Here is a 13,875-nt window from a genome sequence, read left to right as displayed (position 1 = left end):
GACAAAACAGAGGAGCTGCCCAGTGCTGTGATGGTGTCCTATAGGGTTTGGGAGAGGTTGTCCATCAGAGATGATCGCTTGGTAGTCATTCTCCTCTCACCCACAACCTCCACTGGGTCAAGGGGACATCCAAGGACAGGAGTTAGCTTTTTTTAATCAGTCTGTCCAACTTATATACTAACCTCCTCCGCACACAACCAAACTAACACAACCTTGACTTTCTTACTTTATCTCTAACCGTTCAACCTGAGCTGTCCCTCCAAAAAGATCATCTGTAATTCTGTCCATCCTGGTCACTCCCAACAAAAATCTCAGCATCTTCAGCTCTGCAACCTCCAGCTCCACCTCCTGTCTTTTCATTGATAAATGAAACACAACACAACGTTACATCAGAAATCTGAGTTAGTTTATGTTGTTTTTAGCACAAGAAATGGAGTTTCAGAGGCAGCTGTTGGAGGTAGGGAAGGCCATGGGCAAGGAAGAAGTAAAAGCGTTAACATTCCTGTGCACCGACCTCCTGGGCCGAAACCCAACCTCCGTAGAGTCGGCCAATGACCTCTTCTCACGTCTGGGGAAACAAGACTACCTCTCAGCACAGCAGCCGCAACTGTTGACAGAGCTTCTGCTCACCATACAATGCACCCGTCTGCTCCGTGACCTCAATCTGAATTACAGAGATACTACAACTGGTGGGCTCATTTCTCCTTACAGGTGGGCTGCTCATATTTTACTGTTAGATCACCAGGTGTGATTCGAGTCGCGGGAAATTGTATGAAATAATAAAATGGCTATGAATGAATTTACATACAGTATGTAGAGTTTAAAGCATGGCGCCAGTGCCATTTTCCATCAGTTCAGGTTTGTGACTGTGAAAATGCAGTTAGATTTAGATTTTAGATGTAGTTGCATCAATTTAACATTGATATAAGATACAACACAAATATCAATGTTATTTTTTTCTTTATACATTTGTTCATCATCATATCTTGTGGTCTCTAAAAACTCAAAAAATTCACTACAACCAAACCAAAACTGCAGTTGCTCATTGTTTCACAACACTTCATAATTGTACTTTTTATTGTGCGTAATTGCAGGAAGCTACTGTACAACCTGCATGAGGAGATAACTGATGATGACCTGAAACTTGTGAAGTTCTTGTTAAACCCAACACTGCCACGTAGAAAACTGGAGGACAATATTGTAAGTGATTCCTATATTTTTGCAAATCATATATATATATATATTTTTTAAGAATCATGCTACAAAGTCATGTATGTTTAATGTCTCTTTTTAAATGATGAGTCGATGAAGTAAAAATGTGAGTAACTTGTCAGACTATGCTGGAAATCTTCCTGGAGATGGAGCACATGGACCTCATCAATGACACCAACCTAAACGAACTGGAGAACATTTTTCAGTCCGTCTGTCCCGTGCTGAATGAAAAGATCTACCAGTTCAAAGCACAGCAGGGTGAGCGAGAGGAAATTCTCACAGAAAGTGTTACCAATACCTGTATTTTATTGCGATTTTTAGGTTTTGCACATTTCTCGGAGTAATGGAAACCCAACTTATGAAGTCATATAGCCTAAATCCAACCACAACATTAAAGTCTTGACTTTAATATTTGATTGTTTTGTTCTCAGGAGGAAGATGAGACCCAGAAACATGATTAAATCCTGCACACATGAGCATCCGTACTTAACTTTGATATTATTGTTGTTTTTTTCCGCTATTCTCAAAGATCCAATGTGTAAGAATGATTGACACCTAATGGTGGGACATTATATTCTAACAAATGTACTCTTCAGCAAACCCCTTCTTTTCTGTAGCATGTTGATGTTATTTTGCATAGCAAAGGGATGCCTTTCTGCCTTTTTTGTGTACACTCGTAGAAGTAAAAGTTTGGCTTGTCCTCATAGGAGAACCCTTTTGGAAGGTTCCACCAAGAACCCTTTTAAAACCCTTTATTCAGTAAAGGGGTTTTAAAGGGTTCTCTGGATCAAAATGATTCTTACCAAGAACCCTTGAAAAACTCTTTCTTCGGGAAAGGGTTTTTCAGAAGCAAATGGTTCCAGGTAGAACCTCAACCCTTGTAGAAGGACGCTTTTGGAACCCTTATTTCTAAGAGTGTAGCTATTTTCATAATCGATTAATCCTTTGGTCCATAAAATGTCAGAAAATGTAAAAAAAAAACGTTGATCAGTGTTTGTCAAACCTGGAAAATTACGATGTTCTCCAAAATGATTACGTTTTAATGATTTCTTTGTTACGTGGAGCAAAGAACGAGAAAAATATTCACATTTAAGAAGCTAAAACAATCAGAAATCTTGTTTCAAACCAATTAATCGATTATCAAAATATTTGACGATTAATTTGGTAATCGATTAATCAGTTGATTGTTTCATCTCTAGTCGTGATGTCACACAGAAGAATCTGAACCATCCAGTTTCACAATTAGTCACCTGCAACCAGGCACCTACTGGATTATAGACTGTCAACCAGCATTGTCGCCCCCTGGTGGTTATTTAGTATATTCTTACTCCCTGGATCACTTCATTGAGGATATTTATATTAACCCCAACCCCCCACCCCCCATGTGACACACTAAACATTTTTAGCATGTCTGATTTTGTAAATGAACATATAATTATGCTCACTGCTTTTGTAAGTAACTGTATTTCTGGTCACTTTGTGTTCAAATCTTTTCTCCTTCTTCTTCTTTCAAGCGTTCCAGTCACAGGCCAGGGTGAGAAACTACTCAGTATAAACACTAAATGTGTATATGACAATGAAACGCATTACTTTACCATTTTTACTTTCTCTCGTGTCCCACAGAGTCCGATGGATCCTTCCAACTTCTCTGTGGGTGAGTCATGAGTTCAGGTTTTTTTTTTCTTCGTTTGTTTTTTGGGCTGATTTTCTTACTTTTTACAGATGCCTTGCCTATTGGAGAGCAACGTGTGACTCCACCTCATGAACTGAGTGGCTCAAATGAGGAAACAAGCAATTGTGTCCAAAGTAAGCTGTACTGTGACACAATATAACACACCTTTTATATGATGCTTCATCTTTGTCGGAAATGACTGCGTTGCCCTTTCAACCTGCCATCATCTGTCCTTCAGTGAGCAGTGATGCCACAGGATGGCTGCAGTCTCAGGAAAACACGACCTCCCCTGAAAAAGAGACGTCTCAGACAACAAACAGTGAGGTGTGTGTGATTTATTTTATTTCTTATACAGGCTGATGTGTTCAAGGCTGAACATCTTGGCAAAATGGACGATTACAAGTCACAGGCCCTCTTTTGGGTTTCAGATTACCTGCATATACTTTATTTGGGGGGTATTACTTATATAATTCCACTACCGTTCAAAATTTTGGGGTCACTTAGGAATGTCCTTATTTTTTTTTCAATTAATACAACATTAAATGAATCAGAAATACACTCTATGCATTGTTAATGTGGTAAATGACTGTTCTAGCTGCAAAGAGGCCCATCTCTCCAGTGCTCTATTGGTACATTGTGTTTGCTAATCGCATTAGAAGGCTATTGGATGATTAGAAAACCCTTGAAAACCCTTGTGCAATGATGTTAGCATGTTTTGCTGGTTCTTTGACAAAAGCAAAGTTTGAAGAGCAAATTATTATTTGGAATAAAAATCATTATTTCTAATCTTCTCAATGTCTTGACTATATTTTCACTCTTTTGATGAATAAAAGTGTGAGTTTTAATGGAAAACGCCAACAAATTTATATATATTTGCACAGCTGTAGAGTTATTATGTCATTTGTGGATGTATGTTTGTAGGGTTTGGCAGTATATCCCATGACTGCAGCAAAGAGAGGAATCTGCTTGATCATAAACAACATCGACTTCTCTCAATGCAATCGCAATACTCGTGAGGGGACGATGGCTGATGAAAGTAAGCTGGTGTTAAATAAACAAATTGAATTGTCTATATTTTAGTATACCATTTCTGCATCATTTATATCTATGTAACATACATTGATCTCATTTTCCAGAGTCTCTCCAGGCAGTGTTTGGCTGGTTGGGCTTTGCTATCGAAATACATCGTGACTGTACAAGCGACGCGATGCCGTCTGTGCTGCGGGAGCTCAGCAGCAGGGACCACAGCCGGATGGACTGCGTGGTTTGCTGTATTCTCAGTCACGGCCGGGAGGGAACGGTTGAAGGTGTCGACGGCCGTGGAGTCAAGCTCAAAGTCCTGAAGGAGTCTTTGAACGCAGTCAAGTGCCCTTCTTTGGCAGAAAAACCCAAGTTGTTTTTCATCCAGGCTTGTCAGGGTACCAAAAAGCAAAAGGCTGTCCACATAGAGACAGACGGCCCTGCATGCAGTCGTCTTTGTAGCGATGCTGTTAAACGGAAATACTCCATCCCATGTGATGCTGATTTCCTGCTGGCAATGGCCACCGTCCCTCTCTTTGTCTCCTACAGAGATAAAAAGATTGGCAGCTGGTTTATTCAGTCACTGTGTCAACACCTTGTCCAAATGGTGCCCAGGTTAGTAAGGTGCAGTGTCGGATCTTTTTGCATGATTTTGGTAGGTTAACTCTCACTTTATCTTTTGTTTTGAACAGGGGGGTTGACCTCATGTCGATCCTGACTCAGGTGAATGCAGATGTCAGCCAAAAGACAGACGACACGGGTGCAAAAAAGCAAATGCCTCAGCCAGCCTTCACACTCACGAAGAGAGTGGTCTTTCCGGTTCCTGAAGGCTCTCCTCCCAACCTGTCGTCCTTATCACACATCCCTGAAGAAATAAGAATGATTGTTGGGTAAACTGATAGGACGCCTCATCCAAATGTGGTTATAAGTGCTGAGGCCCCATTTTTTTAATAAGTTTCCTGCCCCATTTTTTAAACATTTGTGGCATTGCCAAATTTACATTTTTACAATGTTTCCTCTTATGAACTTTGATAATTAATTATGTGCATCAATTTTTGCATCCAGCTTTTTCTATACACATACATTTAGTCTAAAATATAGATGGAAAATCTTCCACAGTATGGGGTATGACCCTGGAAATGTGATTGTACTTTTGTTGCCGTTGTCACTCATCTTAAGTCCATGGAATGTCTAAAGCAGGAGTCTCAAACTGGCGGCCTATCGATTACATGCGGCCCCCACTTAATATCATGTCATTATTATCCCATTATTAAATGTATTATATACAACATTCAATTACATATAAATACACTTGTTAGGGCCCGAGCCACGAATGGCAGTAGCCGAAATGGCACCTGGTACAAATTTTTATTACAGTTGTCCACACTATTATTTATGTAATTTCAAATAAATGTCTGTTTTTGATATTAATACATTCATTTTGCATCATAATTAGTATTATTAAGTATACATGTGATATTGTGAAGAGTTTTTCCCCCTTTTTGTTCTCTAGGCCGGCCCCCTCTTGACCACAATAGATGCGCATTGGCCCCCAGATCATTTGAGTTTGAGAGCCCTGGTCTAAAGCAGATTTAAATTATTAATTGTTTTTGTACTTCCACTCTGAAAATGTTGAAAACCTATAGTTATTGCCAAGTTTCATTAAAAACATCTTGTGTTCTGACTGGCGGTCTATAGCACTAGCTTTCTAAGTCTTCAGTGCCACTGTTCATTGGCAAACACTTCAAGTATAATGCTTCTAGTTAAGTATATAAATGTAGGTATATGGCCAAAAATGGGAGTTGAGCCCTTTGTGAGGCTGAGATTTTCCACTTTAGATTCTTTAATATTCTTTAAGATTCTTCTTTAGAGTCAATTTTGACCCCAAAGGTCAAACGGGTGTGATTTTGTGCTATGTTTCTGATGTTAAAATATTCAAAATAATATATAGTTAAAATAATTAATTGGCACATTTTATTTGAACTCAAAAACAGAGTATACATTTATGCAAGCAAGGTTGATTGGCCCAAAACTCCAAAGCAAAGGGAACAATTTGTGATAATGTGTTGAACTGAAGAAGAAAGACTAACTATGTTACACAGAAATTTAAAACTATATGCTTTAAATAACGGTCAAACGAGGTGTGTGTCAATCGGGAGGACATTACGAGAGTGAAATTTTTCTCTTCTGAAGCGTTAATTTAATGTTTCAAGCTTAAAATCACATTAGTCCTTCCTTGAGCACATGAAACCCTCAGTGACCTCCGTCAACACTAGGTGGCAGCAAAACATCTTCAACTCCATTCGCAGACGTTGACTCAGTCGCTGACCCGGATGCTAATCTTGTTAGCTTCCCTTCGTGTTTTCTGGTGACTTCACTTTCACTTTACAGTCGTAGTAAAAAAATTATCCTAATCTTCAGTGAGTCCATAGTAACCTGTCAACATGTCTCAGGAGGGAATTCCGTCTGACGCCGACATTAATACCAGGTTCGTTTAAGCTACATTTCCTCAGCTGTGTAGTAAACCTCTCTCTCTATAACAACACTAACAACAACACAAGTGTTATTATATTAAGCCATGAAGTTACAGTTGACTGAGTGTTTTGTGTGAGTCGCAGAAAAGCGACTCTCTGCGACAAAACAAATGAATGATTCTAGCTGATTTAACAATAAACACCAGAATGTCAGCTAGCTGTTTTCCCATCAGAATTACATAATTAATCAAATGCTGATTAATCGCTCCCCCAAAAAAGTTGCGTCATCTGAATGTAACGCACCTAGAGTAAGTTAGTACATGCATTCTATACGTTTTCTGCGTAAATGATAGTGACCTGCCTGTTAGCTTAGCTTGCTACACTGAAGCATTTCGGTTTCAAATTATTCATAGAACTTTCTTTGTTTAAATTTGGGCACGTAGAGCAGGTGTACACATTTGAAAAGAGACAGACAGAAGCAGATATAAATATAACATAACTGTACTTACATACGTGCAAGTTGCAGTGGGTAAAGTGGGTTTATTGAACAAGTGTAACATACAGAATCAACAAGGTAAACATTGATGCAGAGGAGGGCAGCACATCAAAATGCACAAATATTGCACCATAATAAATAATTACAAAAACATAGTAAATAAATAAGTAAATTATGGGTTAAAAAAGATAACGAGTCGAATAAAATACATGAAAAAATGAAAAAAAGAGAAAAGAAAGACATTTTAGGTAATTGTTTTCATAATGACTCAGTAATGTGATGCTTCTTTGTTTACAAAATTGAGAGACTTCTAGTTGAGTTCTAGTAGAAAAGGGTCGTTCGTAGGTAGTGATACTGCATATTTTTTGTTTGTGAATAAAACAAAGGGAAGTAAATGGAGAGAATATGAAAGCAGCTGTGAAGTGCAATGACCAATCAGAATGAAAATAGAAAAGTTATCATTTGTTTACATAAGGTGCAGAGCTGAGATTTGATGATAGACACTGTTCTAAATGTAATTCCATATTTTCTTGCGATTATTTTCTCCATTAATCGGGTAATCGGTTGGTCCATAAAATGCAAAAAATACAATGTTGATCGGTGTTTCCCAAACCTGAAAATATTCACATTTATGAAGCTTGTTTTAATAATGGAAAAAACCCCTCAAGTTGTTCAAAATATTTAGCGATTAATTTAGTAATCAAGTAATTCTTTCAGCCCTAATACAGCCGATAAATGATAATTGATATAGTCAGTAATACTCCACAGACCAAAAATCTGAATGCAATACTTGCTTGTTATTTTATAATGTGTTATTATTAAGTGCCTCTAGATATAAATCATATTCGTTCATTGTCCATCATATTCGTTATACATTCCTTTTATATTTTAATTTATAACAACTACTATCAGGTATGTGCTGTATTAATTATGCTCTACAGATTTGTAGCAACAGCCGAGTTGTTCTTCTTCTGGTTAACTTCTGCTGTGCTTTGTCGTTTGTGTTTGTTTTAATGCATGCAGCTTAAACACACTTGAACCACAGAGCAACGTTCGCGGGAAAACACCGATACAGATCCTGCATGAATATGGCACCAAAACTGGCAACCTCCCCGTGTATGTGATGGATAAGGCTGAAGGAGAGGCTCACCAGCCCAGCTTTGTCTTCAGCGTAAACATCGGAGATGTGAGCTGCACAGGTAATTTAAGAAAACTACTCGACAGTTGTCCTCAGCCAAATTTTAAGGAACTCTGTCCTGTGCATTGGGTTTCAGACTTGATCTTTACAGAAAGTATTTTGATTTCAGGTCAAGGTCCCAGTAAAAAGGCTGCAAAACACCAGGCTGCTGAGGCAGCCCTGAAAATCCTGCAGAGAGACATTGGAATACTGTGAGTTATTTGTTGTTTTTGATCATTGGTTAGTTGCAGATTCATTGATAATAAACCAACTTGTAGTCAAAACCATATACTGTAGAACAGCCAGTGAATTTTGAAATTGAGAAAGACTCATTGGGCAAGAGCTTTGTCCTGTCTGTCATCGCAGCACTTAGTCATTTCTGCAAAACTGGTCTTTATGTTGCTTCTGTGTTTTGTTACATGTGTGTTGGTTTTGTGCGTAGGGGTAGCTTATGTTATGTTTTTCAGTGGCTTTATGTGACTATAAACCCCTGTGGAAATAAATCAAGGCTTACATCTGTCTGCACATGTGTATCTTTCTCTCCATCTCTATGTATTGTTTGCGTGTCAAGCTGATGGCGCGTTGTGAACGTTGTCGCGCTGCAGCTGTGGTAACTGCTTTGATGTTATTCCCAGCAGGATGAATCCTGTGAAGTCTGAGAGTAACGGTGTTGCAGCAGAAACAAACAACCAGCCAAACTCAGTGGGGATGCTGCAGGTGTGTGACTCATCTTGTTATGCGAGTGTATCTCCTCTTCTCTAGATGTGAACTGATAAATTGGTTGGGTCTATTAAACAGCTGATATCCCATTTTTGGCATTGGCCCGATTCATATTTATTAATCAACCAATTATTACAAATGACGCAAGAAACTTGATAACTGTTGCTAAGTCACTAAAACTACTGTTTTCATGAATTAATTGTTTTATTGAATATACTGTATACAATTCTTGTTTCCTTTTGGCCTTTTCATTTTAGGAGTTAGCCTTGCAGAGGGGATGGCGTCTTCCTGAATACACAATTTTAATCGAGGCTGGTCCCCCACACAAGAGAGAATTCACCGTTACTTGTCGAATGGAGTCCTTGTCAGAGAAAGGTCTGTGTGTTCATGAAACAACTGTTTGTGACTGTGATTTCTTCTTCATAGTGTTCCTTTTCTCTCTTGTGTTTTGACAGCTGTGGGAAATTCAAAAAAGACAGCCAAAAAGGCAGCTGCAGAGAAAATGATTGCAAAGCTACAAAGTCTGTCAGGCTGTTCTGAAATCACATGGGTATGTCGAGCATCTATAACCTTTTTTTTGTTGTTTGTTTTTGTGACTGCTGGAGGCAGTGGCAAAGTCTCTAATGTTTGTGTTAATCAAAACACTTTCAGACGCCTAAACCAAGTGTCCGCATCGAGAACATAAGGAACTCATCAGCAGAGAATGTGTGTTTACTGAGAAGAAACCCTCTGAGCATTCCCAACACAGATTACATACAGATGATGCTGGAACTGTCCAAGGAGCAAGGCTTTGAGGTCACATACTTTGATATAGGTGAGGCAGTCCACACTACGTCTGACACAGAGTGCTTTAACTGAGCTAAAATGGTGCAATCTTTTCATCACTGTCACTGTGTGTTCTTCTTTGGCAGACGAGCTGACCGTGAACGGCCAGTACCAGTGTCTGGCAGAGCTGTCCACCTCCCCGGTCACCGTGTGCCACGGCACGGGCATCTCCTGCAGCAACGCACACAACGACGCAGCCCACAGCGCCCTCCAGTATATCAAGATCATGGCCTCCATCAAGTAAACCCCCACCACATTTAACAGCTTCACCTTCACCGATGTTGTCACATACAGAATATCACTTCCTCATAAAAGGTCCCTTATTAGCCAGTGCATCCTATTGTGATAGTACAAAGGTAATTAATACATCAAGCCCCTAGTCACTGCTTCATCCCATCTTTGATTTGTGTGATTTTATAACTTAAAGAGACAAGAAACTCATCATGATTGCTAAAAAACATAAATATAAGATTGAATCATTTAGGGATGCACCGAAATTAAAATTGTTGGCCGAAACCGAAAATCAGGAAACACTTAAAGATATTATTATGCCAATTCTGTACCATTGTTTTTTTTAACCTAATGTTGTTGTTATGGCTGACTGGGACTGTGTGTACCTTACCTCACTAAAGTCAAGGCTTTGCAATTATAATATATTATATTATAGAGCGTGCACCTCATCTGGTGCATCTGCGCAACTCTCCTGTGCTTTGCACTTCTCTTTCTCCAAGCACGCTCTCAAATCCAACGCAGGCTGGATCATTTCTCTACGTGCAGCTTTATCCCCACATCCAAATAATAATCTTTATGACGAGGATCGAGTACAGTTGGGATCCAAGTAGATTTTGGTGAAACGTGTTGACAGACTTGTTTTCACTCTATGATCTCAATCTTTGTGTAGAAGACGCTTTAGTGTTGCAATTAAGGGAATAACAGATGCATCAGATGAGCTGATCTCTTTAGTTAACTGCTCATAATCTGCTCAGAATAAAGTTGTGACGTATGCAGCCAAGTTTCGCCTTTGCTGTTCCACATTGTATTCACATCTTTTTGGAACTGTTTTATTGGTGTTCCAAACTGATGATGGACAGACTCTAAGCAGGTATAGACAGGCACATGCTGGCTACAGTTTTTGCATAAGACATCACAACATTGTTTCCGTGGTTTTGTTTTGGTGATAAAAAGCTTTCTGGAAATTATAGGCCAGAAAATTGCCAAAAAATAATTTTCGGTGCATCCCTTGTATCATTCCTCAGGTCAAATATTTACTTTTCTGTCTTTTTAATATTGAACAATAAATTGTCAGAATCTATGGTGAAGAAATTTCAAGAAAGTTAGGGTTTTTCTGACCAAGTGGTAAATTTCTTTATAAATTATACTTGGTCATGTTTGTATACAATAAACATTGCATTAGAAAGACCATTTTGTTTATAGCTTAATAATAACACATTTATCTTGCATATATCTAATCAGATAAAATCAGACTGGCCTTTGTTGCTGAGGAAATCCCTTTCCCATCCCGTTTTGAATCTTGCATAGTTTTGACAAGCCTATATTAAAATAGTGCTATAGATGGCATCAGCCAGAACTATTAGTAACAGTCAAAGCTACTGTCTGCGATGTTGTCTTTTGGTATGATGTTAATGATATTATTTATTCAAGTTGGAAGTGTTGTGTGTGATATGCTGTATTACCATTGCTTTTCTCCTCCGAAGGAGATTATTTTATTCTTATGATTTTTGTCTGTGAGCAGCATAACTTAAAAAGTAAATATTGGATTATGTAGATTACGGCCCAAGAAAGAAATCAGTTTGATTTTGGTGGTGATGCTGAGAATGATGCTTTTTGTAACTGCTGCAGAAAAGTTGTCTTCTATTGAAAAGTCAATTAGTGAGTGTGCACTGCAGGTTTTTAGGTTTCTGAATGGTGATTGTGTAAATCAAGTGTGCAAGTAGCACAACAGTTATTTTAATAACTGATAAAAAAAACCCCCCCAAAACAATCATAGTTATTACTTAGCTTTGCTGTGTTTTTATGTTGTTTTTTAACTTGACATATTTGTTTTTACTGTTGGTCAGACGTAATTAGACACATGTTAACACTTCACCTTAGACTCTGGGAAACATTTGTCATTATGATGGGCTGTTTTCTAAACTGAAACAGTATTTTGTCACGGCTCTAGGATCCAATTAAAATCTCATGTGGACGTTATTTCACTCATTTCTTTGACATATAAATGACATGCTCCTCACACGTTTTCCAGTTTTATTAGAACAAGCACTATGTAGCAGCAGTGTACAGTGTGTATGGAAAGATATGTACTCTGTTAAAATTGCACTTTAGAAGGTAGGAGGAGGAAAAAATATGAATTAAAAAAAAACTGTGATACATACAAAAAATGACGATCCAATTGGGAAAAAACATGTTTTTTGTCGTTGTTGTTTTCTTAAAATAAGGCATCTGCAACATTCATTGGCAGGCTAAGTTGTTGAGACATGCAGGTCAAGTAAGGACAAAGAAAGCGTGAAAGTATTTGTTCCACCACGGTCTGACACTTCAATACCAAATGCTATGCAAAGCATCGCTCCTGCTTCCTATCAAATCTTGTTTAAAGAAAATAAATCACTGACGTATGAGGGGAAAAATAATGAATCCGCTTTTGCAGTCGATGCATCCTTTTTCAATGTACTGTATTTACAGTGATCAACAAACATCTACTAGTTGATTACATGTCGTGGTAGTGGAGCTGTTCACAACGTATTTGAACACTGCAAGCTCTGTACAGTCAGATCATCTTCATTTCACTCGAAATCAAAACTCCTGATCATCTGCAGGCAGGTGGAGACTGAAGTTTGACTCGTTCACGGCATACCTTCTTTCTTGGCGTCATCAGTAGTGTGTTTGTGAGGCATTAATAATAAATGCATTAAGGCACAGCAAGTGGGACTGGCGCTGACGAGTGGGAGCGTTAATTTTGTCGCCTGGGATCAAATTAAAAACACAGTTAAGGGAAAAAAATAAATAAATAAATGGATGCAAAGCAGTAGATATTTTTGGTTCATAACCTCCACCGTAGCATGTGAACAGTGCACACAGGATGGATTAGCTTCACGTAGTTTTCTTTCTATATATTTAGTATATTCTCTCTATCAGGGTTGAATCTTCATATAAAAATGCTCCCGTACAAGTGACTGCTCATATATGTTTTCACTGTACAACCCTTTTTTTGTTTTCTTCAACACAAAAAAAAACACTCGGGCATTAAAGCTGATCTGATTTGCAATAAATATAGAATCTTCAAATAAGTGAAGTGGTGCTTTTCTGAGAACCACGTCATATGCGTTTAATTCTAATCTTTAAAGCTGGTACAGTAGAATAGTTGTTCCTATACAATCTGACCCATCAGTATCCTGAAGCTGTAGTTTCACAGGACGGCCTGTAGGTGTCTCTGGTGTTTCAAAACTGAGTACAGATGAATGAGTCATGATTGCTGACATAATTTATCAGAGAAAATGTATTACTACATTAAAGGTGAACTTTTTTTTTTTTGGTTTGTCGGTCAGAATACGGATGTGTACGCCCACGTATTGCTTTGCCAAACCGTGATTGGTCGTTTGTCATTGGTTTTTGACGGAAAAGAATTGATTGAGTGTAAAATAGGGCTCTATAGCTGTGTGGAATGATGCACAATAAATGAGTGTTTGGTCTCGTAATGGAAACACGTGACTGCTCGGCTCTCTATATAAAGCACAACTGTACAACATCCTACACCAACTTAGACCCTCAACATTAAGACGATTGAACGTCGTCGCTGCTCACGTTTGAAACCTGTGTTTGCCTGCGTCACAGTCGAAGGACAGACTTGAATGACACACACGGTGGGAGTGACGGATGTGTGTTAGTGTGACCAAGAGGAGGCAGTTTCATGTTATGATATTTATAATTAGCGAGTGAAGCGGCGGCGGGCGAGGACAGGTGATTGAAGGGAAGCTCGGCCTAGACGGGGGGAAGGGGTTTGAACTCCCAAGAGATGGTACTGCTATCACACATAGTATTAAAAAGGCAAGAATAAATAAAATCTGCCATTTCACATAGTACTTCCTGTCTAAGACGAAGATATTTTATAAAAATACCTCTTTAATTTTTTTTTTTCTACAATAATTAATGATACAGTAAATACGGCTTTATGCCAGTGAAAGCTGCTCTCTAAGCATGCAAAGTATCGTAAGTAAACGAAAACGTCTACTTCATAGACTCGTCTAATGCAAAATGGCTGTCG

The 13,875-nt window shown here is 38.5% G+C and overlaps 2 protein-coding genes across 3 annotated transcripts; both read left to right on the top strand.

The window, feature by feature from the left end:
* Positions 1-427: 427 nt before the first annotated feature.
* On the top strand, positions 428-4,798 carry casp10 (caspase 10, apoptosis-related cysteine peptidase; the record flags this gene model as incomplete). Its single annotated transcript, XM_083908418.1, has 10 exons — positions 428-711; positions 1,095-1,200; positions 1,335-1,470; positions 2,727-2,746; positions 2,836-2,866; positions 2,935-3,018; positions 3,123-3,208; positions 3,806-3,920; positions 4,021-4,519; positions 4,597-4,798. Exons 1-10 carry the CDS (start codon positions 431-433, stop codon positions 4,796-4,798), a joined length of 1,560 nt encoding a protein of 519 aa, XP_083764544.1. The 5' UTR covers positions 428-430.
* A 1,473-nt stretch (positions 4,799-6,271) lies between these two features.
* prkra (protein kinase, interferon-inducible double stranded RNA dependent activator) lies at positions 6,272-12,613 on the top strand. 2 transcript variants are annotated; one of them, XM_083908337.1, is made up of 8 exons: positions 6,272-6,392; positions 7,898-8,073; positions 8,182-8,263; positions 8,690-8,768; positions 9,029-9,146; positions 9,227-9,321; positions 9,423-9,585; positions 9,683-12,613. In XM_083908337.1, the coding sequence occupies exons 1-8, from the start codon at positions 6,349-6,351 to the stop codon at positions 9,838-9,840; spliced, it is 915 nt and encodes a 304-aa protein (XP_083764463.1). In that variant the 5' UTR covers positions 6,272-6,348; the 3' UTR covers positions 9,841-12,613. The 2 variants fall into 2 exon arrangements, with proteins under 2 accessions (XP_083764463.1, XP_083764462.1); XM_083908336.1 differs by having other exon boundaries at positions 8,687-8,768.
* Positions 12,614-13,875: the final 1,262 nt, after the last annotated feature.

This window comes from Microchirus variegatus (genome assembly GCF_963457635.1).
Source record: "Microchirus variegatus genome assembly, chromosome: 22".
Classification (NCBI taxonomy): Eukaryota; Metazoa; Chordata; class Actinopteri; order Pleuronectiformes; family Soleidae; genus Microchirus; species Microchirus variegatus.
The sequence above is the reverse complement of the archived record's forward strand: the minus strand, read 5'-3'. Positions and strand labels throughout refer to the sequence as shown.

Coding starts and splice junctions, on each gene's coding strand:
- prkra (XM_083908336.1), top strand. CDS start 6,349: ATGTCTCAGGAGGGAATTCCGTCTGACGCCGACATTAATACCAG. Junction 8,769..9,028: donor ACTCAGTGGGGATGCTGCAG/GTGTGTGACTCA, acceptor TTTTCATTTTAG/GAGTTAGCCTTGCAGAGGGG. Junction 9,322..9,422: donor GCTGTTCTGAAATCACATGG/GTATGTCGAGCA, acceptor AAACACTTTCAG/ACGCCTAAACCAAGTGTCCG.